Consider the following 26628-nt stretch of genomic DNA (forward strand, 5'->3'; position numbering starts at 1 on the left):
AGATGAAAGAAAGACCTCTCCTTCAGTATTGAATGCCATTATGCTATCTTAACCTTGTTGTGGCTTAGGGGTAGGTGGTCTTAGTGCTCTCCACTGCCCCTTTGAGATAATGTGCTTGGTGATAACTGATGATAATTGTAATTCAGTTGTGATCCAGGGATGGAGTACTTTGATTTTTGTGCTTTGTGACTGACCAAATGAATATACTTTGTTTATGATTGGAAACTAATCTCCTCTTGAGAAGAGAGACTTTGGGATTGACTAAATGAATGTACTAGCCAGGAGTGGAGTACTTTGACTTTATACTTTGTGATTGAATTGAGAACTTACTAAATGACTGAGTTACCCTGTATTTTGATTTTCTCTTTTCTGTGAATGTTTTGCCTTAATTTGTTGCTTAATATATGGAGAGTTACTATGCTCACAATTCTGAACCTGGAAGTTGCTTTTGCTTGGCATTACAGCATGCTATCTAATTGACATCATTATGTTTAATGAAATTATTTATTATGTCTATGATTTATTCCTTGACCCACCTATTCTTATTATTTAGTCTCCGGTTAATTTTATTTTCTTCGGCAGTCCTTTATTGAGCATACACTTCTTTCATTGTGGTCTATAAAGGATGTTTAATATTCCTACTTTTCTGCATTTGTTCATAAGGATATTATCTTCTAACACATAGTCTTTTTTTACGCATACCTGAGAACTTTGTGTACTGTTCGATATTTCCATTCAATAACTGGCAGAGATATATAAGCTCTTTAGTCCTTTAACTTCTTTCTTATTTATTTTTGGTTAGTTTTGTCTAGCTCTGAAAGAGAACCATTTAGGTTTTTCACTGTTATCATTTTATTATCTATTTCTTTCTGCAATTCATTTAGCTTTCCTTTCATCATTTAGATGTTATACCATTTGATAAATCTGTATGTATGTATATTTCATATTGAAGTTGTGTGGAATAACTTGCAGTGAAGTTTCCCCATTCTGAATATCATATATACATTCTTATTACTTCCTTGTATTTTGTAACTAAGTTCAATATTGTTTCCCCATATATATGTAAGTCATTGTGTATTTCAAGGTAATGTAAGAGCTACTGAGTATTAATATAATTGATTGGATTAACTATTGAGACCAAATTAGAGGTGTTTTTAGTTTGGGGAAAGGAATGGTAGTGTGAGAGGTAACAAAGGGTTAAGTTTCTACAGAACTGCAAGAATTGCTGAACAAGACTACTGACAAAAAGTAACAGACTATAGCCTTGGGGGAGTTGAGACAGTAGCCTTGGGAGGAAGTTGAGTTCCCAGAGACCTCCTAGATAATACTAAAATGAAACAATGTAGAATGGAAGGAGCTGGCAGCAGCAAGTGGATTTGACCAATCAGGAAACAGACAGTGGCCTTGGGTCACCCAGGCCCAGATAAGGATGTATCTAGGTTAGACTGAAGGGGGTTCAGTATTCTGAGGTTGTTACTGTGCTTGTGTAGTGGACCTCATGTATTATATATGTTATCTAACAAGATTAAAGGCTAATTAGTAATAATTAGGTTAATGTTTGGGAGGGGCATGTAACCCTTGCTTATTTAACCTGGCTTTAGTTTCTGTACCTCGGCCTCTACTCTCTCCGCTGTCCCAGAGACTGGACCACCCGCTTTTTGTGAGATTCTAATAAAACTTTCTACCTTCACTTTGAGAGGTCTCTGAGTAGTCAATTTGGGTTAGGGTCTTCGTATTCCACACAAAGTGAATTCATTTTCTATGTTATCTCTCAATAAAATATGGTTTCTGTGCTTATTCATTTAATCAAGTTTATTTTTATGTTGTCTTATCTAGGATTATCATTGCTCTTTTATGATGTTTAAAATTCAGTTGAAGTGTAATAGATTTTTCTCAGGTTCCTTATTTTAATTCTGCTTTAATCTTTGGGCTTCAAGTGTGTTTCTTTTAATCAACATATTTTTGGATTCTGTTTTCTGATCCATTCTGCTATCTCTTCTATTTTATGGGTGAATATGTCACATTTGCAATCCTGGTTATAATCATTAATTGTGTATTTCCTTCTCCTCTGTTCTTTAAGTCTATTTCCTTCTTTTTGTTTTTCAATACCTAATTACAAAAAAAGAGAGTACTGAGCAAGGAATGTACTTAGAACTACTTTTATAGGTTTAATGCCATCTGCTTTTGCTTCTCTACTTCTCTTCTCTCTCTCTTGCACAAAGCCCAAAGAAGTTCTTGCCACTTAAAAAAATTTCCTTTTAATCCTCTCTTTGAGATCCACCCTCTTTGCTTAGAATTTATTTTGTTTATGATTAATCCCTCCCTGAATCTATTTCCATATTATTCATTTCTTACTTTCCCCTTTCTTCCTGTCAGAACTACATAACTATTTCTTGTTTCTGTTCCTGTTCCTTGCTCAGTAAAGCAGCCATAACAATTCTTTGTTCTGCTCCATCACTTGTATGTTCAGGTCCCCTCATCAATCTACACTGGATATACTAGCCATCTCTGGAGAATATGAAGAAAAGATGCTAGTTGATAGTTCTTGCACCTACAGAGTATCAGGCCCCTCCATTTTTGCTCTCACACATAGCCCCAGTTCAGTCTCTATGCTGGGACACTCTGGTTATCTGCCTTCCTGGTTTAGAACTAGTCCCCAGTGTCAGAATACCTTCATCTGTCTCCCCTTGCCTATCTGGACTAGACAAGTTACTCACTTTGACTTTTCCTTGAATTTATTGCTCAGAACTCATTCTGCTGAGTTGTTATTGTTGGGGTTTCCCCCCATCTTTGGGGAGTAGTTCTAATGGGGAACTGGGCTGTGCTACTTTCTCCTACTCCACTATCTTGGTTGGCCCTCCCTAGGTTCTTTCATTTTTTTTTTAAGCAATCGGGGTTAAGTAACTTGCTCAAGGTTACATGGCCAGTTATTTCTGGGTGTGGTGCTAAGTATCTGAGCCCAGATTTGATTCTCAGGTCATCCCAACACTGGGGCTGGTGCTCTTACTCACTGAGCCACCTGGCCACCCCTTGTTCTTTCATTTTTTTAATGAATTTTAAAAATTGATTTAAAAATATCACCACAGATTCCCCAAGTCTTCCTCCCTCTCTCCCTTTTAAAAAGTCATCTCATGTAACAAATAGCACTACTCCAGTGATACAGAATATCTATGTAAAATTGTTATTTGTCCAGTGAATTGAAGATCTGGTTAAAAGATGTTTAAAATCCAATTTTTTTTTGGAGAATTAGCATGATATAGTAGATAGACTGCTGGCATGGGAGTCAGCAAGACTTCATGTGTTGACTTCAAGTCAACAACTTCATGTGTTGCCTTTAACACTTGGCAGTGTGAATAAATGAGAGTCACAATATCTCTGGACCTCATTTTCCTTATATTTAAAAAATGGGAACACCTAAAGCATTGACCTCCTTAGATTGTTATATGTTTTAAATGAGAAAAAATTAAGCAAAACAACTTGCAAATCTTAAAGGGCTATAGAAATGCTAATTTTTATTATCTTGTTATTCTTTTACTTAGGGTAAGGAGGCAAGTATGCCATTAAGAATGCTCCACAGATGGACAGATTATGAAAACCAAAAACATTCTACTGTGACTTCAGCTAAGAGTGGTATTCACACCCTATCTTCAGGGTGAGAACAGTCTATAAAGAGGAATGCTCAGCACAGCATTCCTTACTCCTCACACCCAAAATAACAAAGTTGATGAAAATCATAATTTTCCCTTTCAGTGCCTGCTGAGTGCCCATACTAGTCTATCACACTGAACACAAATGTCTCCAAATTGACTTCCTCAGAAATCTACTTTTTTTAAAAAATGGAAAAGACCCTGAATACACTACCCTAGATGAGAATAAGATTGATAAATGGTTCTTATCTTGAATCATCATGTCAAGGGTGAATTCATCCTTAGACATTACCTAGTCTGAACCTCATTTTAATCTTGAAGAAACTAAGACTCAAAGGAGTAAAATGACCTACCTAAGGTTACCTAGACAAGAAGTGGGAGAGGTAGAATTCGGACCAGATCTTCTAGCTTCTGAGTTCTTCAAGTTCAATGCTATTTTCTACTCTGTCCAAGAATTCTTTTTCAAACAGCTGGCCTTACTCATATTCTAGCCCTTCAATCCAGTTGAGAGACAAAGAGCTCTGGGCAAAACTGAATCTAAATAGCTCTCCATTTATTTACTAAAATGTGTCAAACTTCTCAGTTGCTTAATGAACTTGCTACTTGTTTTATTTCTGTTCCTCAACTACAAAATGAAGTGGTCAGAAGCTCTTAACTTAGGGTCCACGGATCTTCAAGGCATCTGTGTATTGATTTTGGGGGATTTATGAACTTGGACAGGAAAAACTGAATCTTTATTTTTCACTAACCTTTAACTAAAATTTAGCATTTCCTTTAATCATGATTTTAAAAAAATACACATTATTTTGAAAAGGGGTCAAAAATCATTACCAGATTGCTAAAGGGGTACAAAGGCTTTATTGGACTGCCAAAGGGATCCATAGCAGACAAGATTCGGAACCTCTGGACCACGTGATCACACAGTTCTCTAATGCAGAACCACATTTGCCCCGGTTTTAGGCAGTTCGGAGGTATAGTAGATAGAGTGCTCCTTATAGTGAGGAAGACTCATCTTTGTAAGTTTAAATCTGGCCTTAGATACTTAATAGCCATGTAATCCTGGCAAGTCACTTAGCCCTCTTTGCCTTAGTTTCCTCATCCGTAAAATAAGCTGGAAAATAAAATGCCAAACCACTCCAGTATCTTTGCCAAGAAAATCCCAAATGGGGCCATGAGGAGTCAGACACAATCCAAATAATTGAACGACAGCCAAACCAGCACATTTGAAATGTTGAAGACTCAAATTTACCTCACTGCATCCAATTCTATGTCAGATTGTCCCACATGGATCAGGTATGGGTGGCCCTTTGCAAAACTGCCAAATTGCAAAGTAAGTCTTCAGAGCATTTCTCTGCTTTTCTGTGTCTTCAGATCTTTGCTATTACTTCCTCATCTCAGTTACCCTAGCCTGCATTCTCCTGGAGGTCAGTGCCTTTATGTCTGTTTTATACTTACATTAATATCCAATCAATAATATAGCTTGGAAGGTATTTTAAAGGAGGGGGGGGTAAATATTCTATTTGGCTTAAATCAAAGTATTGAAACTCCATGGAATTTTATGAATCATTGTGCAGATTAAAGAACAATGGGGAGAGTGGAAGGGTGGATTACTTTTTTCTCATCCCTAAAATTATATTGCATAGACAGATGTCTACTTTGACTACTTCTAAGGCCCTGGATAGTGCACTATAAATACTAAAATTTTAATTTAAAAAATAAAGCAAGACTTTTTTCACATCATGTGGTATTGGAATAGAACTATGCATTTTTGGGAACTGATCATCTCTGGAGAAGGATCCAACTGCTGGACATAGACACATCGGTATTTATATTTGAAAACAAAATAAATAGTTCTGTTCATTATGGAATCATCACATCCTGCAGTGGAGGCAAAAAGACAGTTTTCTCTCAGAAATCTTAACTTGTTACAACACTGACTTTGAAAAAATTCCTCCTTGAAATCTATCTTATGGGAGATGAAGTTTTGTTTCATTTTTCTATTAAAATTCTTAGTCAGCATTGGCTTTTTTGGTCTATGTTTTATCTGTTTTTGTATTGATTTGGAGAAATGACTATTTTTTTCTGTTTATATGTAAATTAACCCTTTCTAGTTTAAAAATAATGCTTCTCAAGAGTGCTTTCTGAAAAAAAATTGTAATAATAAAATTTTCTGTTCAAAACATTGAAAAAGTGAGCCATCTTCAAGTTCAATTTAAATGAAAATAAACCTTGTCTCTTTTTCCCTCTACATATTCATTATCTTAGATATATTCGTGAGGAAAATAATATAATGTCTATTTATAGCTCAGTTTTGAATAATGCATTGAAACAATGCTGAACACTCCTTATTAGAAATGTTTTCAGTTGCTTCTTATGTTAATAAAAATATAGTGTCTTTCTAACTTTATGAGGAATAAAACACTCAAATTCAGACTTGATCTTAAACCAGTATTACATGGTAGATAAGCAATGAGACTTGGAATCAGGAGAAGCTAGCTTCAAATCTCTCCTTAAAAACTTATTAATTATATGACCCTGGATAGGCTGTTAAATCTCTCTATCTCAGTTTCCTACTCTGTAAAATTGTGTTGGGCATTTGGGGGTGGGGCATGCAGATAGACTCAATGATCTCCAAATTCCCTCTTCACTCTAAATTTCTATGAACTCTAAAAGGTAACATTTTGTCCTTTGTATTTATAGGGTTACAGCTCTAGGAAAGAGCAAAATTTTATCTATTCTGTCTCCTTGGGTCTGATTATATAATTATAGGATCTTCTCCCATTAAAAAAATCTCTGGAGCTCTTGAAACCTTTTGTTACTTCAGAATCATATAAGGTAACCATCAATATGCTAGTCCTAATGCAAAGGAAGGAAGGAAGGAAGAAAGGAAGGAAGGAAGGAAGGGAGGGAGGGAGGGAGGGAGGGAGGGAGGAAGGAAGGAAGGAAGGAAGGGAGGGAGGGAGGAAGAAAATAATTTCTAAGTGATTCATATGTACCAGACACTATGCTAAGTGCTGGCGATACAAATATAAACAAAAAGAAAAAAAAATAGATGGTCCCTGCCCTAAAGAAGATTACATATTAGTGGAAGAAGACAACATGTAACAGAGTTGAAAACCAGTTATGGAGGTTGAGAATAAAATCCAGAAGTCAGGAACAGGGCCAGGAGGATAATAAAGGCTAGCATGACTGGACCTCTCCACAAAATGTCAGCCCCTAGAGGAACTCACCAATGGGAGAAGTAAATTCTGTGCCTGTTTAAAACCATTCCTATTTACTTTGTCCATCCTTGGGGTCAGAGGTCAAAATATCTGACACAGAAATACCCTTATGGCAACAGTGAAAGCCTCAATCAGACATGCAGCAGATGACTGATAATGGTGCTAATATTGTTGTCTCCTTGCCTGTATAATCAACATGTTGATTATATCAGAGATTCCTGATGGATAATACAAGGAATACTTCTAGAGACAATTCTACTCAAGAATATTAAATAAATACTTCACACATCCCCTCGGGATCTTCTTTGTAGGATAGGAGCCTACAGAAAACTACAGGGCATTTAATACAAAAATAGGAATGAGGCTCCCCACCCCCAAGATAAGTTTCCTGTGGCTTTCTGTAGGCTACACAAACTGATATAATGTGGGGCCATCTGTAATGTTAATAGAATTTAAGATCTTCTGGACCATTAATAGGCCTAATGTGGTACCCATTAAGGGAAGCTTGCTTAAGGGGAGGCTTGCTTGTAGGAAGGCTTTCACACTTTTTGCTAATTTCTAATTAGGCATTGATTCAGAGGGTTGTAATACCTTCTGGCTCTGAGAAGTGTATATATACTCTGAGTTTTTTTTAGGGGCTCCCTTATGAGAAAGTTCTTGTGATTCCCTGGTTGAGATTCTGAGTGGCCAGATGTTCAGAGCTCCCTGACTGCTCAGACATAAAGGCTCTCTCAATCTAGGGATTTATGTAAAGTATATAGCAATATTGCTTTGATTTAGGCAGTCAGAGATCTGTCTGTTGGTCTTTATTTCTCTGATTGTATTTTTTTTGTTTGTACTTTCTCTGAAGTTCAGGGTGCTGACTTTTCACCTGAACTAGTGAATGTAATTTTTAAAAAAGGTTGCTGACCCCTTAAACAGCTATTGATCCTAGGAAAGCAGATCTAAAACCCTGTGCTAGCAGCCGTTCTGAGTATGCCTGTGTGGTTACTGCTACACCATCCTCATGCTTAGATTGGACCCTGCCATTATATGGTTGGAGTCAGTCAATAAGCAGCTTATAGTAATAACTTACTATTGCTAAAATGTCTTTTTAAACAGTCTTAGTTAAGGAGTACAATTCATACAAATAAAAACAACATACTAAAGACAAACAGTTTTGAAAGCCTTTAAGGATTCTGAACAATACAATTACCAATAATGATTCCAGGAGACTGATAGGAAGCATGAGTTACCCACCTCCTGACAGAGAGTTGATGAATTCAGGGTACAGAATGCGATGTGTATTTTGGGGGCATGGCCTATTCAGGAGTTTGTATTGTTTGATTGCATATTTGTTATAACGATTTTATTTTGAGAGGAAATAGAATTTTTAGTTGAAAAAATTAATATTAGATTAATAAATAGATAATCCTAGTTAACTAGTATTCCTTCAGGAATAGAATCTTGAATGAATGTACATCCAGAACTGGATTTGAGTCACTTCTTTCCTACTGATACAGTAATGTTATTGTTGTTATTGTTCAGTTGTGTCAGGTGTGTTTGATTATTTGTGACTCCATTTGGAATTTTCTTGGCAAAGATAATGGAGTGGTTTGCCATTTCTTGCTCCAGCTCATTTTACAGAGGAGAAAACTGAGGCACACTGAGTTAAGTGACTTGTTCAGGGTCACACAGTGTCTGAGGACAGATTTGAACTCAGGAAGACATGTCTCCAGACCTGACTTTCTATCCACTGTGCCACTTAACTGCACATATGCTGCCCATTCTTCTAAGTAACAGTCTTTCAAATACTTGAAGATAGCCATCATGTTAAGGGAGGCAGTGTGATACAGTGAGAAGTGATGGTTTTGGAATACAAGGATGTGGGTCCTGGCTTTGAGACCCAGATGTAACACTTGCTCTGTGACCTTGGTTTAACTCTCTTAATATCTCTAGGTCTCAGTTTCCTCATCTGAAAAATGAGCGGTTTGGGCTAGAAGTTCTCTAAATTATCTTCTGGCTTTTTATCCATAACTATAATCTATATTTGCATGATTCTTTAAAAAAGAGGTGTGATAATCAATTATCAATTGATAAGCAATTGCTGAATATCACATTCTGAATCCATAGGTACAATAAAATTAAAAGTCAAACTCTTGTCTAAAGCTCCTCATTTTGCCACTGAAACTTGTAAAAGAAGTTGTGTGTGTGTGTGTGTGTGTGTATGTGTTGCTGAGGGAGAGGGAGAAAGGAAAGGAGAGAAGTAGGTTGGAAGAGACAGAGTGGGAGATGAAGGGAGAAAAGGAAGAGAGTAGAAGAGAAAATTTGCAGTGGCCCAGGAGGAAAAGAATTACAATGTTTTAGTGTTACCATCACAGAATACTTTTAGCATGGTTACCATCACAGCATATTTGAAATATTCCCCCTTGCTAAAGGAGTAATTTTGAAATGTATAAGAAAACTGTACTAAACTAATGTATTTGAGGAGGTGTTTAGCCTCCTGTGTCTCTGGCTATTTGGACTGTTCAGAGATATAACATCTATAAATCAAGAAAAGAAAAACACACAAAATACTTATGAATACAGTCGACCATAACTTTTTGACTGAAAAGTGTGTGTGTGTATGTGTGTGTGTGTGTGTGTGTGTGTGTGTCGGGGAAGGAGGTGAGGGTTATGTATGTAAACCTATATTGGTTTACATTGCTTATTGTTACATAGTACTAAGGAAAATGATTTCATCTTCAAAGTAATTTTCAACAGTCAAACATTGTTAAGCTTAATAAAGACCTGGTAACAGACCTCAATTGTTCATTCAAAGAAAACTAGGAAAGATTTGGCCATCATCCCAAGCAGCCAATTCAGGAGCAAACTAGAAAAGGTCAGAGAAGACTAGTATGTGGTATTCCTTTTTTTAATCTCACATCTCACTTTTGCTTTCTACATTTAAGGAATTATTTTAAGAAAAGGGAGAAGGGGAGAGAACAAATCCTTAGGCCATTTTCATACAAGTTCAAGCAAGTATATTTAATGAAAATAAAATAATGCAAAATATAGTCCATTATCCACCAACTCTGATGTATTTTCACAAGTTGCCTCTCTAAATCAAAGGACCCATCAGACAAATGCCACGTGGATGACAAATCTGTAAAATAAAGATGACAAGAGCCACCTTCCTCACAAGACTATTGTGAGGATAAAATGAGAAAATATTTTAAAGAGCTTTGCAAATCTTAAAGCACTATATAAATTTTAGCCATTATCATCATTGTTGTTGTTGTTTCAAAAAAGGCAACAACAATCAATTGTGTCACCAATAAATTCAGATTTTTATGGTTTAATTCACCTGCATTGTAAATGACTTTAGAATTGGAAGTTCTGGAAATAAAAACAGTCCATTGACAATATAGTGAAAAATCCTCAAGGCAAAACAAAGGGTTTTATGTATTTGCTATAAAAATTTGAACTGTTCAAAGATTTACAAGACGTCTCACTGATCATGTGACCAACAAGATGGAGATGTGGACTTTTTATCTCATCTTTATGACCTTTCAGAACTTTCCAAAACAAAAATTATGAGTAGCAGGTAAAGTAATTGAAGCTATCTCCACAGGCTAAGACACCAACAATTATAATTAAATAACAACCTCATAAATAAGCAGAGAAAGTTATTATAAAGCCTCTAACTCACTCAGTAGCTCCTCTCCCACCAACACCCCCACTCAGTCAGTCTGCACTGTAGGACCCACAAGTGCCCTGGGATCCACTCTACAATTACCTTCTACCTACTAAAGTCTCTTCCACCACCAGTACCACTACCATTTGCTTGCCTTCAACTATTCTGTGACAATAAGTCACAGAATTCAAGGACACTTCCCAACTCTGCAGAGATGGCAGAAGAAAAGTGAATATGCATTGTCTTGCATCAGTGCTCAGCCAGAGAAGAGTGTGTATGTGGAAGGTGTGTGTATGTGTGTGGGGAAGTATTCCTGGGGGTCACACCTCCACCAGATCTGAAAGAAAAGAGACTATTATTTAGCTTGTTGTTCACCCAGAAGTCACTTACTTAAGGAGACTGAAGCTGGTGAAAAATGAATCCCCCAATGTGAGAGAGGGCTGAGACAGCTTTGAAGTCCAGCCTTTGTGGTGTCTACCACATCAAAGAAAGCATCAGAAAGTGAGTGATAGGGGAATATAAGGGAAAAAAGACTGCAATTACCAAAGATCACAGGAAGAAGAAAACTCAAAGACCTTGAGCCCAAGCAAATAAATCAACAAATAAGATATAAAAGAAGAGATGTCTAAACATCTCTGAATAAATATTTCAAGAGAAAGGACAATGAATCAACACCTGATGAGGGAAAGGACCCTGTGGATTCCCAAGAGAACACAGAGCTACAGCAGGATGTTCCAAATGGTTCAAGAAATAAGAATTGGAAAGGCAGAATATACGACCTGCACAGCAGAAAGAACTGGCAGAATTCTTCTCCTTCTATACCGCTCAGCTGGTGATCTCATCAGCTCCCATGGATTTAATCACCATCTCTGTGGTGATGATTGTTATATCTACCTATCCCACCCCAAATTCTCTGGTAACCTCCAATCTTGCATTTCCAAATGCTTTTCAGACTTCTGTAACTGGATGTCTAACAAACATCTTAAACCAAACACGTCCAAAACAGAACTCATTCTTTCCTCTCAAATCTTCCTCGCCCTCCTAACTTCCTGATCACTATAGTGGTCTATGCCATCTTTCCAGTCACCCAAGTTCACAACCTAGGAACCATCCTTAACTATTTACTTACTATGCATTGCCTCCCTTATATCTAATCTGCTGCCAAGGCCTATAGATCTATTTCTTTTTTGCAAATCTCTCAAATATGCCCTCTTCTCTCCTCCAATACTGCTACCACTGTGGTACAGACTCTCATCAGTTTCCCACCTGGGCTACTTCAATAGCCTGCTGCTGGGTCAGCCTGCCTCATGTCTTTCCCCACTCCAATCTACCCTCCATTAAGTCACAAAAGTGATTTTCCTAAAGGGCAGGTATGACCATGTCGCCCTGCCACCTACTCAGTAAACTCCAGTGACTCCTATTGCCTCTAAACAAAAATTTGTTAGACATTCAAAGTCCTTTATAGCTTAGCCCCCTTGTACCTTTCTAGTATTCTTATATCTTACTCTCTACCACCTAATTTTTTATCCATATCTGGAATGCTCTCCCTCCCTCTTCCATTATACCTATTACTGACTTCCCTGGCTTCCTTTAAGTCTCAAATGAAATACTGTCTTCTGCAGGAAGCCTTTTCCCAGCTTAACTCTAGGTAACTGTTAACTCTAGTGCCTTTTCTTTATTAATTATTTCCTATTGATCCTGTTACATAGCTTGCTTTGTACATATTTGTTTGCATGTTGTCTCCCCCATTAAATTGGGAGTTTATTGAGGGCAGAGATTGTCTTTTGCATTTTCTATACCTGGTACTCAGAAAATTGCTTGGAACATAGTAGGTGCTTAATAAATATTGATTGAATAAAAAAAAAAACTAGAATCCATGGTGGTCTCTCCAAAGAAACAAAAGAGAAAATAACTAGTTGAAATTACAAAGACACAAAAACAAAGGACAAACTTGGATGAAGAAAATCAAAAAGCAATAATGTTAAAAGACAATTTCTATACAAGCAGTGTGGTCTCAAAGATTTATAATGTTCTTTCAACAAAATAATTCCATGAAGTTAGTGGTATTAGGATTATTATTTTCATTTTACATAAAAAGAGACTGAGGCTCAGCTTAAGTAACTTGCTCATGGTCACACAAAGAGCAAACTAAAGAGCCATACTACCGTCTTCTAATTACAAATCCAGTGCTCTTTCTACCTCAACATACTGCATTTCTGATATATCTACTCTTTATTAACCTCTTTCTTTCCCAGTTGAAGTTACATAACATAAATTTGTAGTGGACCCAGTCAGCATGGTTACTTAACCTTAACTGTGCCCTTGGTGCTACAAGACAATCCTTTTACACCTCCCTAATTACTTCACTCTCCCACTCACCCTAGGATTCTTTTAAACCTTCTCATCCCTCTCCAAACTTCCCATGGTTCCCTCTTCCCCCACCTTCTCAGCTGAGAATCTTGCCTCATATTTTATTGAAAAAAAAAATTGAAGCCATTCATTGAGAGTTCCCTCTTCTCCCCTCTTCCTCATCTCACATCACCCAGATACCTTCTGCCACTGTCTGCTCCTTCATGCCATTTGCACAGAATACTTCATTTTGAAAGCAAACACTTTGTACATACACAAGTGATCCCATTTCATCTTATCTTTTTCCAGTTCCTTTATCAATCCCACTCTTTCACTTATCTTTAATTTCTTCCTGTCTACTGGCTACTTCCCTGTTGACTATAAACATGTTCATATTTCTCCCATCTTCAGAAATCCCTCACTTCATCTGTGTATCCTCGATAGCTATCATCCTATATCTTTCCTCCCTTTGCTGATCAAATTCCTCAAAAAGGCCATCTAAAATAGGTGCCTCCATTTCCTTCCCTCTCATTCTCTTCTTAAATTGCTACAGCATGGCATCTGAACAAATCATTGAACTGAAATTGCTATCTCCAAAGTTCCTAATGATCTTTTAATGACCATGCTAACGTCCTTTTCTCTATATTCATACTTCCTGTGATCTTTGTGCAGCATCTGACAGCATTGATCAACTTCTTGATGCTGTCTTCTCTTTAGGTTTTCAGGACATCACTCTCTTATAGTTCTCTTCCTATCTATATGACTATTCTTTCTCAGCCTTCTTTACTAGATCTTCATGTAGGTCATGCCTATAAAACACAGGGTTAGAGTACCACAGAGCTCTGAACTGGGCCTTTTTCTCCTTGCGTACTATTTCACTTGCTGATCTCATCAGATTCCATGGATTCAAATATCGTTTCTGTGTTAACAATTCTCAAATCTGCTTATCCATCCTTACACTCTCTTTTGATGTCCAATTCAAATATTCAACTACTTGTTAGAAATCTCAAACCAGATTTCCTATAGACATCTTAAACTCAACATGATCTCATCATGAGACACAGCTGCCTCCAGCAATTTGAACAAAAGAATCCATCTCTACTCAGACCATCTGGCTGGTTTTCCCCCTCAAAAGCTTTGTCCCCCTAAATTCTAATGAAAAGTTCTAAGGACCGGAGCTTATTTCTTAAGGGCAAGCACTTTCATAGACTGGATTCTGTTTTTAAGGTCTTCTAGTTGGGTGGGGATCTATCCAAGATCAAGAAGCACAGAGGATTTGGGTAATTTTATCTATCAGCAATATTCTTCAGAGCCTGGTTGAATAACCTATAGAGGCTGGTTATGGAATAAGGACATAGGAAATGAAAACCTTAATATGAACTTAATAATTAGTTATTAATATGAGAAAAATAACCATTTTTCTTAGTATTACTATCCTAATTTAACAGAAGAAAGTGAAACTGAGCACTAAAATGAGAACTTAAGGCAATCAGTTTCATAAAACTAGTAAGGGTAAGAGTGAGTACTGGGAATCAAATTTCTTTTGATTTCTTTTAATTCCTCATTACGTGGCCTTTCCCCCATAACTCATTGTATATGTTTAATATTTGGAGAACTGTATAGTTTGAAAAATACTTTCATTACAACCATCCTTTTGTACCCATAGCAATAATAGCCACTCCATTTTGCATATGAGTAAAAAAGTTTCATATGCTTTATATCATTTCTCCAATGTCACAAAACTACACTATGTGTCAGGAACTTTGCTAAGAACTGAAAATACAAAGAAAGGCAAATAGTCATTCCTCACTCACAATTTAAAGTGGAGATAACATGCAAGCAACTTAACTTATAAACAAGCAATTTAAAGAGCTAGAATGCTACAAATTTGCATTATTTTCATATTACATTTGTATATGCATAAGTATATAATATGTGTATGCTGTCTGTGTGTGTTCAAATATGAATTCATTATCTTTTCCTCAAACCCCTCTTTCCTTCCAAACTTCTCTACCACCTTCCTCCTAGTCACCCGGGCTCATAACTTAATTGTCATCCGTGACTCCTTACTCTCACCCCCTATATCCAATTTGTTGCCAAGGTCTGTTGATTTTACCTTCATAACATCTCTTTAATAATCTTCCTTATGTTCTCTGACACTCACACCACCCTGGTCCAAACTCTCATTACCTTATACTTGGATTACTGTAATAGCCTGATAGTGGGTCTGGCCTGCCTCAAGCCTTTCTCCACTTCAGTTCATCTTCCACTCAGCTGCCAAAGTGAACTTCCTATAGAGTAATTATGATCATGTCACCACTGTTCTCTACTTAATCAACAAATTTCAGTGGCTCACTACCACCTAATCCATTGCTACTGACAGTATAATTGGGAAATATTTAACAAAGATATACAATAAAAACATAGATAATGTCAATGCATGGTTTCCTGACTCAATATGTCACCAGCAGGGATCCTTACATAATAAAGTTTACGGACCCCTGTTTCTATTTGAGTTTGAGAACAGATACAAAACCCTCTCTTTGGAAAGATCTTCATAGCCTCCCTTCTACCTGTGCAGGCTTTTTATACCTCACAACACCCTGGGTACTTTATGATTCAGTTATATTGGCCTCCTTGCTTCTCCTCAATTAAGATTCTCCATCTCCAGACTGGGCATTTTCCTTCATGCCTGGAATGCTCTCCTTCCTCTTCTCTTCCTCTAGGTTTCAAGTCCCAGCTAAAATCCCATCTTCTATAAGAAGTTTTTCTTCGTATGCCTCCATGGAGGGAGGAGGGGAAGGAGGGAGAGAAAATTTGAAACTCAAGGAATTGTGCAAACTGAATCTTGTAAACTAAAAGTAAACAAACAAATTAATAAAGACCAAAATGTTTAAGTCAAAAAAAAAAGAAGTTTTTCTTGATCTACATTAATGCTAGCTCCTCTCTGAAAGATCTCCAGTTGTGATGTTAATGGAATTTAAGATCTTCCCCACCCATTAATAGTCCTCAAGTGGAGTTCATTAAGGAAAGTTTGTTTGGGGGTGGCTTGCTTGGAGGAAGGCTTTCACACCTTTTGCTAATTTCTAATTAGGCACTGAGTGAGAGGGTTGTGATGCCTTCTGCCTCTGAGAAGTGCATATATACTCTAAGTTGGTATTGTGCTTTGGGGGCTTGCTTATGAGAAGGATCTTTTTTTTTTCTTTTTTTTGTGTATTTTTTTATTTGTTTATATATATATATATATATATATATATACATATACATATATTTGAATATTTGATTTTAAAACTTTCAATTCCAGATTCATTCCCTTCCCCCCCTGCCACCCACCCCCACTGGGGAGACAAGCAGTTCAGTATAGGTTGTACATGTGCGGCTAATGCAAAACAATAACATAGTAGATGTATTGTAGAAGACTGACTATATTTCCCTCCCTCCTATCCCACCTCCCACTTGTTCTATTCTCTACTTTGATCCTGTCCCTTTTCAAAAGTGGGTGCTTCCAACTTCCCTCCCCCCCAGCCTGCCCTCCCTTCCATCATCCCCCCTCACATCCCCTTCCCCCCCCTATTCTCCTGGAGGGTGAGATCCCCTATTTAGTGTGTATTTCCCTCCCTCCTCAAGCCAGATTCAATAGGAATAAGGTTGACCCATTCCCTTTTGCCTTCCTATTCTTCCCCTCCATTGTAACCATTTTCCCTTGCCTCTTCTGTATGAGATAGTTGCCCCACTCTGTCTCTCCCCATCTCCTCTCATTATATTCCTCTCACCTCTTAATTTCACCTTTTAAGTATCATCCCTTCCTGTTAAATTGGTCCCGTGCCCTCTATCTATGTATACCTGTAAACATATATACACACATTCACATATGTATTCATATGCCCGCATACCTTCATATATATATATATATATATATATGTATATATATATATATATATATTTCTAAACCCTTCAACTACTAAGAAAAGTTTCATAAGTTACAATTATTGTTTTTCCATGTAGGAATGTTAATAGTTCAACTTTGGCCAGGTGGCTCAGCAAGCAAGAGCTTCAAATCCGGGCCCAGACACCCAGCACCACACCCAGAAACAACAACCGGCCTTGCAACCCCAAGCAAGCCACTCAATCCCGATTGCTCCAAAAAAAAAAAAAATAGTTCAACTTTGATAAGTTCCTTATGATTTCTTTTCCCTGTTTACCTTCCCATGCTTCTCTTGCTTCTTATATCTGAATGTCAAATTTTCTATTCAACTCTGGTTTTTTCAGCAACAATGCTTGAAAGTCCTCTATTCCACTGAATGACCATATTTTCCCCTGAAACATGATACTCAGTTTTGCTGGGTAGGTGACTCTTGGTTATAATCCCAGCTCCCTTGACCTCCGGAATATCACATTCCAGGCCCTTAGATCCTTCAGTGTAGAAGCTGCCGGATCCTGGGTTATCCTGATTGTGTTTCCACAATATTCAAATTGTTTCTTCCTGGCTGCTTGTAATATTCTCTCCTTAATCTGGGAATTCTGGAACCTGGCTATAATATTCCTAGGAGTTTTCTTTTTGGGATCTTTTTCAGGAGGTGATAGGTGGATTCTTTCAACCTCTATTTTGCCCTCTCGTCCTAAAACATCAGGGCAGTTTTCTTTGAGAACTTCCTGGAGGATGCTTTCCAGGCTCTTACTTTGGTCATGGCTCTCAGGCAGTCCAATAATTTTTAAATTATCTCTCCTGGATCTATTTTCCAGGTCAGTGGTTTTTCCCATGAGATATTTCACATTGCCTTCTATTCTTTCATTTGTTTGGATCTGTTTAACAGCATCTTGATTTCTCATAAAGTCATTAGCTTCCATTTGCTCCAATCTAATTCTGAAGCAATGATTCTCCTCAGGGAGCTTTTGAGATTCTTTTTCCATCTGGCAAATTCGACTTTTTAAGGCATTCTTCTCCTCATTGCCTTTTTGAGCCTCCTTTGCCATTTGAGTCAGTCTGTTTTTTAAGGTATTATTTTCTTCAGTCAGGCTGTTGACTCTCATTTTATAATTTTCTTGCATTGTTCTCATTTCTCTTCCCAATTTTTCCTCCACTTCTCTTATCTGCTTCTTAAGGTCCTCTATGGCCTGTAACCAGCTTGTATTTTCCTTTGAAGCTTTTGGTGCAGGAGTTCTGACTTCACTGATTTCCTCCTGTTCCATGCCTTGCTCCTTCTTATCCCCAAAATAGGAGTGTAATGTTGGAATCTTCTGTCTGCTTTGTTTCCTTTGCCTGCTCATTTTGCCACTCAATGATTTGACTTTTGGGCTTTTTGCCACAGTAGGACTCTGCCACCAGACAGGGGAGTTTTCGTCCCAAACGCTGGGGTTTTCTCAGCTGCCGGAGGTATTAGATGGGTGCCCTCTCTGAGGTCTCCACATGCTCTGGCAAGCTGGACACACACCCCAGGACCTCCACCCTAGACTGCAATCCAGATCCAAGCAGGTTAAAGCAAGAGCGATTACCCCTCAGACTGGTGCTTGGTCCCCCTACACTCTGCAAGCCAGGAGCTGAAGCCTCCACGTGGTGCTGGCAGGCTGTGCTGGTGTCTCAGTGGTTTCTCGCCCCGGGGGTAAAAGCCACGCACTCCCACTTACTGGGTCCCAAAGTCCAGAATGCACTGGCCTCTCACCTTGTCCTTCGCATCTATGTATTGATAAATCTGGAAACGGCCACACCTGCTGCTGATCTGGAGTCCCTCTGGCTGGCGGCTGGTCAGGCCCGCCCTGGGGCTAAAGCCTCAGCATGGTGCTGGGCTCGGCTCCCAGAGCGTTGCGCTGGCCGATTCCTGCCGGCCTGCCCGACTGTTCTCAGCGGGAGGTTAGCTTCTCTGTGTCATTTTGTGGGTTCTGCAGCTCCAAAGTTTGTTTAGAGTCCCCTTTTTACATGGATTGGGGAGGGTGGAAGCCGGAGCGGCGGGAGGGTCGTGCTTCTACTCCGCCATCTTGGCTCCGCCCCCCTGAGAAGGATCTTATAATTTCTTGGGGTGCTGACTTTTTCCCTGAATTAGTGAATATAATTTTAAAAAATTGTTGAATCTAAGAACCTGTGTTAGCAGCCATTCTGGGTATGCCAGTGTGGTTGCTGCTACACCAGTTTATGCTGTATATTGCTTATTTGTACACAGTTGTTTGCATATTATCTTCACTTTTAATTGTGAGTAAGGAATGACTATTTGCTTTTCTTTGTATTTTCAGTTCTTAGCAAAGTTCCTGACACATAGTAGGTACTTAATAAATGTTACTGACTGAGTCTCAGTTTCTTCCACTAAAAAAATGAGCAATTAGATTAAACAATCTAAGATACCTTCTAGTACTAACATGGTATGATAATCAATTTCTCACACTGCCTACCTCCCTTCACCATCCCATCACTACCTCATTTCTGCACTGTCTGCCTCTGAATCCCCATTTTTTGTGGATTGTCTCTGCATTTTCTTTGCTGTTCACCCTCATACCCTTTGTGGTTATTTTAAAAATGTTTATTTCAAATTTATTATTTACTTGTTTTTAACAGTCTTTTTACAAAAATTCTAAATTCTCTCCCTCTCTTCAGTCCCTCCCCAGCTCCTAAGAAAGCAAGCAATATGATATCAATTATACATGTGAAATCCTGCAAAACATACTTCCCTATTATCCATGTCACAAAAAGCAAGAAAAATAAAGAAAGTGGAGAAAATTAGACTTCAATTTGCACTCAAAATTCATTAGCTCTCTGTGTGGAGGTGAATAGCATTTTTTCATCATGAGTCCTTCAAAAATGTCTTGGATCACTGTATTGATCAGAGTAGTAAAGGTTTTCATAGTTTATCAGCATTAAAATATTGCTGTTAATATGTACAGCAATCCCTTGGTTCTACCTACTTCACTTTGCATCAGTTCATATAGATCTTTCATGATTTTTTTCTGAAACTACCCCCTCATCATTTCTTATAGCACAATAGTATTCCATCACAATCATACACTACAACTTGTTTAGCCATTCTCCAATTAATGGGCATCCCATCAATTTCCAATTCTTTGCTACCATAAAAATTGCTATAAATATTTTTGTTCTTTTTCATTTTCTTTGAGCCTTTTATGGTTATTAAATTGTGACTACCACCCAATCCCACTGCCCTTTATGGTTTTTTCCAGTGAGTATTTAAAGAACTGGATGTGCATGTTGTCATTTCATGATTTCACAAATTATCATTTTATACTTCCTGTCATGGGGGATACTCTTCTGCTTACCCTGTACCCCCTATGCTCCAGGACTCTTGCAAGCTATTATTACAGAATAGTGGTAATCAGAACTGATAGGAAAGACAAAAATTAACAAGAACTGACTAGCATTTTGGTGATTTTTGAACTGCCTGGCCTGACCAAACAGTATTATTTTTCTTGCCACCTGCTAAAAGGGTTAGCTCCAAGCCCCTAAATTTTCAGCTGAACTGTGGGATGCTCACTTCCAGCCCTCCTTTCCATTAGTTGAAGGAAGAAAAAATAGAAGAATAAGCAAAAGTCTATCGTGACCAATGCTGTTACTTTTTTTCTTTCTGACTATATCCCTCTGCATTTTTATATATGTCCATATGTCTGATAAATGTAAAGTCTGGTGGCTGCTCATAGCAGAGGGTAGGAACCCTGTTATACCCTATGTCTAGGGACAAGGCCTCATCTGCTAACAGCAAAGTGTGAAAGAACAGTATGGAAGAAATTTGGTGCTTCTAGATTTTGAGTTACAAATTTTCTCCCCGTTTTTCCCCCACCCATCCCCCCAAAACAGCAGTCCCACAGGATATCCCCACCTCTGATCTGCTCTCTCCCACATTTTCTCCCATACCCGTTGTAACTCAAAATCTGGCGGAAACGAACGATGTAAATCAGAAGTTAATAAAGCATTTAAAAAAAAAAAGAAATTTGGTGCTTCTATGCAGACATAACTGGGGGTTATGGAAGAAAGATAGGTTGGTAGAGAAGGCAGCCCAATCTGCCTCCCACCCCACCCACTATCCCAGAGCCTTTGAATCACCTACACATAGCCTATCCAGTACCTTGTAAAAAAAAATAGCAATTAATTCAAATAGAAAGTTATCAGATAACCTGTAAGGGTGAGCTCCTCCCCTCCCTCATTTACCTCATGTCATATCTTTGGTTCTCTCCTTGTGCCCCCAACTGGAGACACTTTTATATACTCTTCTTCCAGTTGTAAAATAAACAAATTATCAAAAACTACTCTTATTCCAGCTGTTTTGCATTTTGGTGTGAACTGAGATATGTTCAAAGGTACATGACATATGTATTAAATTATAGAATATAAAATCACAGAATAAATGTCAAAGTTGGAAGGTCCTTCAGGCATTTTCTAGCCCAATCTTCTGAAAATAAGTACCTTCTACACTGAGACCAAAAAGGTGCCTTGCAGACTCAGCTTAAAGGACTGGTAAAAGGGATCTCTCTGCTTCACAAGACAACCCAATTCAACATCAAGACATTTATAGCTGCTACAAAGCTTCTTCCTCTCTTACATTAAAGAATAAATTCTTTAACATTTAGGAATAGATTCATATGGATAATTTTTAAAAGTAAGAAATGGCTGATCTGAAAAAATAATTAAAAATTTTAGAATCTGGAAAAAATCAGTTTAGGACTTGGGGTTTGAAATCACAATAACAATAACAATAACTGACCATCATATATCATTTTAAAGCTTGAGAAGCACTTTAGATAAATTTTCTTATGTGGGCCTCTCCACAACCTTATGAGAGAGTTATTACAGATATCATTCTCATTTTATAAGTGATGAAATAGGTTCAGTAAGATCAGTGATGACTTGTCTATAGTTACATAAACGCATAGGAAAAATGTTCTTTATCTCATTTATGAGCTACAGAAACTTTACATTTCTAAAGGATGGAGGTACTCTGGCCAGGATACACTTGATGTATCCAAGGATGATGTATCCAGGATGTATCCAAGAGGTTTTTGTGTGGGTAGACAGAGAAATGAAGACTTACCGTGTTTCATCAATGTAAACAGCTTCCAACACAGATGCTGCATATTCAATATTCTTCTTTAAATCCACGACATTGATATCACCTTTTTCCAGCTGCTTTACTAAACATCTTAGTCTAAAATACAGAGAGAGAAAGATTCAATTAATAAAAGGCTGGAAACAACTTCAAGTGTTTATATCTTCTCCTGTGTGAAGAATGCAAGGTAGCAATTTCCTCAATGTTTCTAAGATTACAAAGGATGCTAATTAGGGTATACGCTTAAATACCTACAAAGCTACATGTATTGATTGATTGATACTTTATTATTGCTCTCACTATTGATGTTGTTACTGTCACAGGAATAGGATCTGAGCCTATGACTTCACTGATTGAATCCCCAGATGAACTCCATCTACCAATTCAGGAAAGCATCTTTTCTGCAACTTAGTCTTACAGAGTTGCCTGTAAAATGTACTGTAATAAACTTCCAGGCAGAACTTGGGCATATTTTGTGACACTGAAGCTTATGTGCGTATAAAAACACATATATGTTTATGTAAATTTTATATGATAATATATTTTTATATATCAAAACATATTTACCTACACATATTTACCTACACATATTTATTTGATATGATAATATTTTTGAGATATACATCTCAAAAACACATTATCTGCAATAGTTTTCCCAATGGATTTGTTGCTTTTGAGTAATTTCTTTCAGGAAAGATTCAAGCTCTCATTTGACCATACCTTCTTGCCATACCTTCTTTGGTCAATAAAAACTAACAACTGGTATAAGGGAAAGGAAATGAATAGCAAGAAGTGAAAGTAAGAAGAAAAATGGCAAGAATTTGAAGTTTTTTTCCCTGGGTCAAAACTACAGGGATTTTCCCCAACTTCCCTCCATCCCTCTCCTCATACACATAAACAAACCCTAACTCATTTTGCTTCCTCCCAGACCTTCTCATCTTCTAAAACATCCCAATTTCTGTCAAAACCACCACCATCCTCCCAGTCCCTGGAGTTCCCAACCTTGGCATTATTCTTGACAATCCTCATGTCCCCTTGACCCAGGGTAACTGATTGACAATCAGCTGTCAATTTTTCTCTTTCTTCTTTCATAGAATCTCTCATATTTAACTACTTTTTATTCAACAAACCACCACACTAGTTCAGGCTCTTATAAGTTCTTGCCTAGATTATTGTAACATCTTTTAAACTGACTTCCCTGCCTTAACTCTCTCATAATTCTACATCATTCTATAACCTGCAATGAGTCATTTTCCTTAAGTTCAGAAATGACCATGTTATTTCTTCCCCTCTCTACCAATCAACTCTAGTGACTCTCTATTGCCTCTTGGATAAAATAATAACTCCTTTGTGTAACTTGTGAAGTCCTTCACAACCTGCTGTCATCCCATCTCCCTTAGTAGCATCATTAGACATTACTTCCCTCTTGCAATTTATGATCCAGTAAGATTGGCCTTCTATCTGTTCCTCCTTTGTGATAATCCATATCTCATCTTGGCATTGGCTCTCCCCTATAAATGGGGTAATGATGTTTGACTGGCAATAACTTTTTCAATGTCTTAAAAATCTAAAATATTATTTATGTTTTTGTTGGGTTTCTAATTTTTCTTGTATTTTTATTTTTGGGAAATCATTGCATAAGAAATAATGTTAATTTGAGAAATGATACCCACAGGGTGATGCAATCATATCATTGGAAAAGTAACTCTTCTTTTGATAGACTGTTGTCATTATGGTTTGAAAAACATTCAAATATTCAATTGGGTATATTTTGCTTTAATAATAGTTATCATTTACAGTTTGGGAAAATACCAGAGATTCGCATTATTTATAAAGTTCTTTGGGGAGTTGCCAAATTTTTAGTTCCCTGAATCTTCAGGGAAGACTTTAGCAAGAGTCATAAAATATTATCTGCCTTGCTGAAAGAATGTTTTGCTAAAATAATGAAGTGGTTTAATGAGAAACTAAGATGTTTCATGGCTGAGGTGAAAGGGCTTGTAAGTTATTTTGTAGAGAGTGATTTTTTAATCTGACAGATTGTTTGTCTGCTTCTTATGAAAATTATGGAAGTGCATCTTAAATTGCATGTATTGAGGTTTCACCATGTGTGAAACTCCAGAACATGATTTAAAAATTTTTCTAATGATTTATTTTAGCTGCAGGATGGATTTGAGCTAGAAAGGATTTTACAATAAGAACTTGTATGTGTTTATTGCTGTTATGGCAAAAACATGAGAAAAATAGCTATAACTAGCTCTCAGATGTGATTAATGAAACTTACTATTTGAGGTAAAATCTCTTTGGATTGTAATTTGACATTATTCTGAGATTTTTTAGTTCAGGTATTCTTGTCTGGATTGTCATTAAACCAATAATCCACCATTCACAGGAAATGCTCTGTGTTTTTCAAAGGGAGTGTGATCTGAGAACTGTTATAGATGGCTGTCTGTGCCTGGGAAGAGTGAGAAGATGACCTTGCAAATGCTATTGTAGGATCCTCTTGACAAACTTTCTCTGTTGTGCTATTTCCTTTCTGAAGAGGAAGGTTCCCACCTGATAAGGTCTCAGCTTGACTCTGATGCCTTGTGAATAATAATAAACTTTGCAGCATAATTGACTATTCTAAAACAAAGTTTAACTATAACTATCACCTGTAATCAAACAGAACTAAGGATACTTTTCCTATTTTCCTTCTCCTGATGTCAGGTCAGACTCTGCCCTTGAAGGGACAGTCTTTATATTGTTATAAACATATCCTTTCTTTCTTTCATTATAAATTGTTATAACCAGGGGCAGGTGAATTGTAAAAGTTTCTTTTTCTAAAATATGTGTGAACCATTTGAAAACCAGGTGAATCATTGTTGCTGCAATATTCAAACATCTCTGAGTTACTATAATTGGATGCAAGTATGAAAGGTCTTATTGCTTTTAATTTTTCTATTTTGAATTTGTATTCACTATATATTCAGTCATATATTCACGTATATGATTAGGTTCTTAAAGTATCTCATTATATATTCCCAATAGGGAAGATAGAACAAAGATGCGATGTGATAAAGGTGTGAAAGTTTTAAATTTTATGTAAAGTTTTGTATTTTAATGGTGTAGCAATTTTTCCCTTGAGAAAGCAACAAAATTGGATTGTTTTCTCCAAGAACTAGGAGAGATAGATAGATTAGATAGACAGATGGATGGATGGACGGACAGAGACAGACAAACAGATAGACAGATAGGCAGGTAGATAGGTAGGTAGACAGATAGATACATAGATATTTGGATTGTGGATTGTTGTTGTTCAGTCATTTCAGTCATATCCAACTCTTCATAGCTCCATTTGAGGTTTTCATGGCAAAGATACTGGAGTCATCTGCCATTTCCTTCTCCAGTTCATATTATAGATGAGGAAACTGAGGCAAACAGGGTTCAGTGATTTGCCCAGGGTCATCCAACTGCTAAGTATCTGAGGCCAGATGTGAATTCATAAAAGTGAGTCTTCCTGCCATCAAGCCTAGTACTCTATCCACCACACCACCTAGCTAGCTCAAATAATAGAGAAATATGACTGGTCTTAAAAGTGTTTCTATTAAGAACAATGACAAAAGGACTGACTTACCACATGAACTAGCATCTGGAAAATCAAATTTAAGAGAAACACCCCTCCAGAATTGCCCTGGGAATGAGATCTATTCAAGACTTTCCAATGGAATATGTTTCCAAGTATCAGATGGTTACATTGGACAACTAAGACCCAAGATGAAATAAGATGATTAAATGTAGTTGAATCTATAACATGATTTAGTTTTTCTATAGAATCTGTTTAATTAGGGTTGTTTCCTTAGAAGTTGTATGAGATTATGACTTTGCTTAACTAAGTTTGTCCAACTTTCATGACATCAGAGAAGGCATGGGACTGTGAATCTATCCTTTTAAACATTTTTTGTTATACTTGTGGCCATGTGTTCATTCATTGACTAGGAAATCTCCCTGTATTATGTTTTTGGTCTTGTTTCCTGGTGCAAGTCTTACAGTCTCTGACGCTTAGTCAGTTTGATCCCTCTGACTATGAGTTGTCATCAGAATGGTCCCCATCATTCCTTCAAGGAAGTCTATCAAGTTATTGATAAGATGAGCAGAGGAGGAGATGAAATAAACCTGATGGGTGATTTTAATGAACTTCCTTTGATACCTTAATCTAGCTATCTGCTTCTGTAATCATGTTTCCTCTAGTAAGAGCAATGCTGGACTTAAAAAAGCTCAAAAGGTAGGGAACTGTAGGAAAACTTTATTGCATTGTTTGAACCTAGCCCAGCTTGCCTGAGAGACCAGATGTGTTGCTTAGAGAATAGATTCATTTAATACTTAACTCAGGATGTCCAGGTTATGCTGACCCCAAAAACCTTCCTGGGAGGCCAAATATTATATGTGGTTAGGAACTGTTTCATTTGGCATTATCAACTGGTTCAACATCAGAAACTGATATGATTTTAGCAGTGGAAATCATCACAAGGAATGTAAGGAGTTTCCTCCTGTTAGACATCTCAAATAACCTATGTGTCTTATCTGGAACAGATGACTGTTTTCCTTGCTTCTTTGTTTGAATCCTATCTAATGTCCAACTCATAGTGGTGGAGGGGAACGGGCCACCTATTAAGGCTCTTACCCTCTGCCAGACTAACTAGTAAACTTTTTTCTAAGACTTTTTTTTTCAATTCTGG

At 37.3% G+C, this 26628-nt stretch overlaps 1 protein-coding gene across 2 annotated transcripts in view; it reads right to left on the reverse strand.

Annotated features, from left to right (window-relative positions):
* PDE1A (phosphodiesterase 1A) overlaps positions 1–26628 on the reverse strand; it is a 494981-nt gene that overhangs the window by 160169 nt on the left and 308184 nt on the right. For both annotated transcript variants that reach the window (XM_069068578.1, XM_069068579.1), the window contains exon 2: positions 21899–22012. In XM_069068578.1, coding sequence (XP_068924679.1) covers positions 21899–22012 — 114 coding nt within the window. The remainder of the gene's footprint in view (positions 1–21898; positions 22013–26628) is intronic.

Source organism: Petaurus breviceps, unplaced genomic scaffold (genome assembly GCF_028583685.1).
Source record: "Petaurus breviceps papuanus isolate PSGF00001 unplaced genomic scaffold, PetGlider_PUasm1.0 90763, whole genome shotgun sequence".
Lineage (NCBI taxonomy): Eukaryota > Metazoa > Chordata > Mammalia > Diprotodontia > Petauridae > Petaurus > Petaurus breviceps.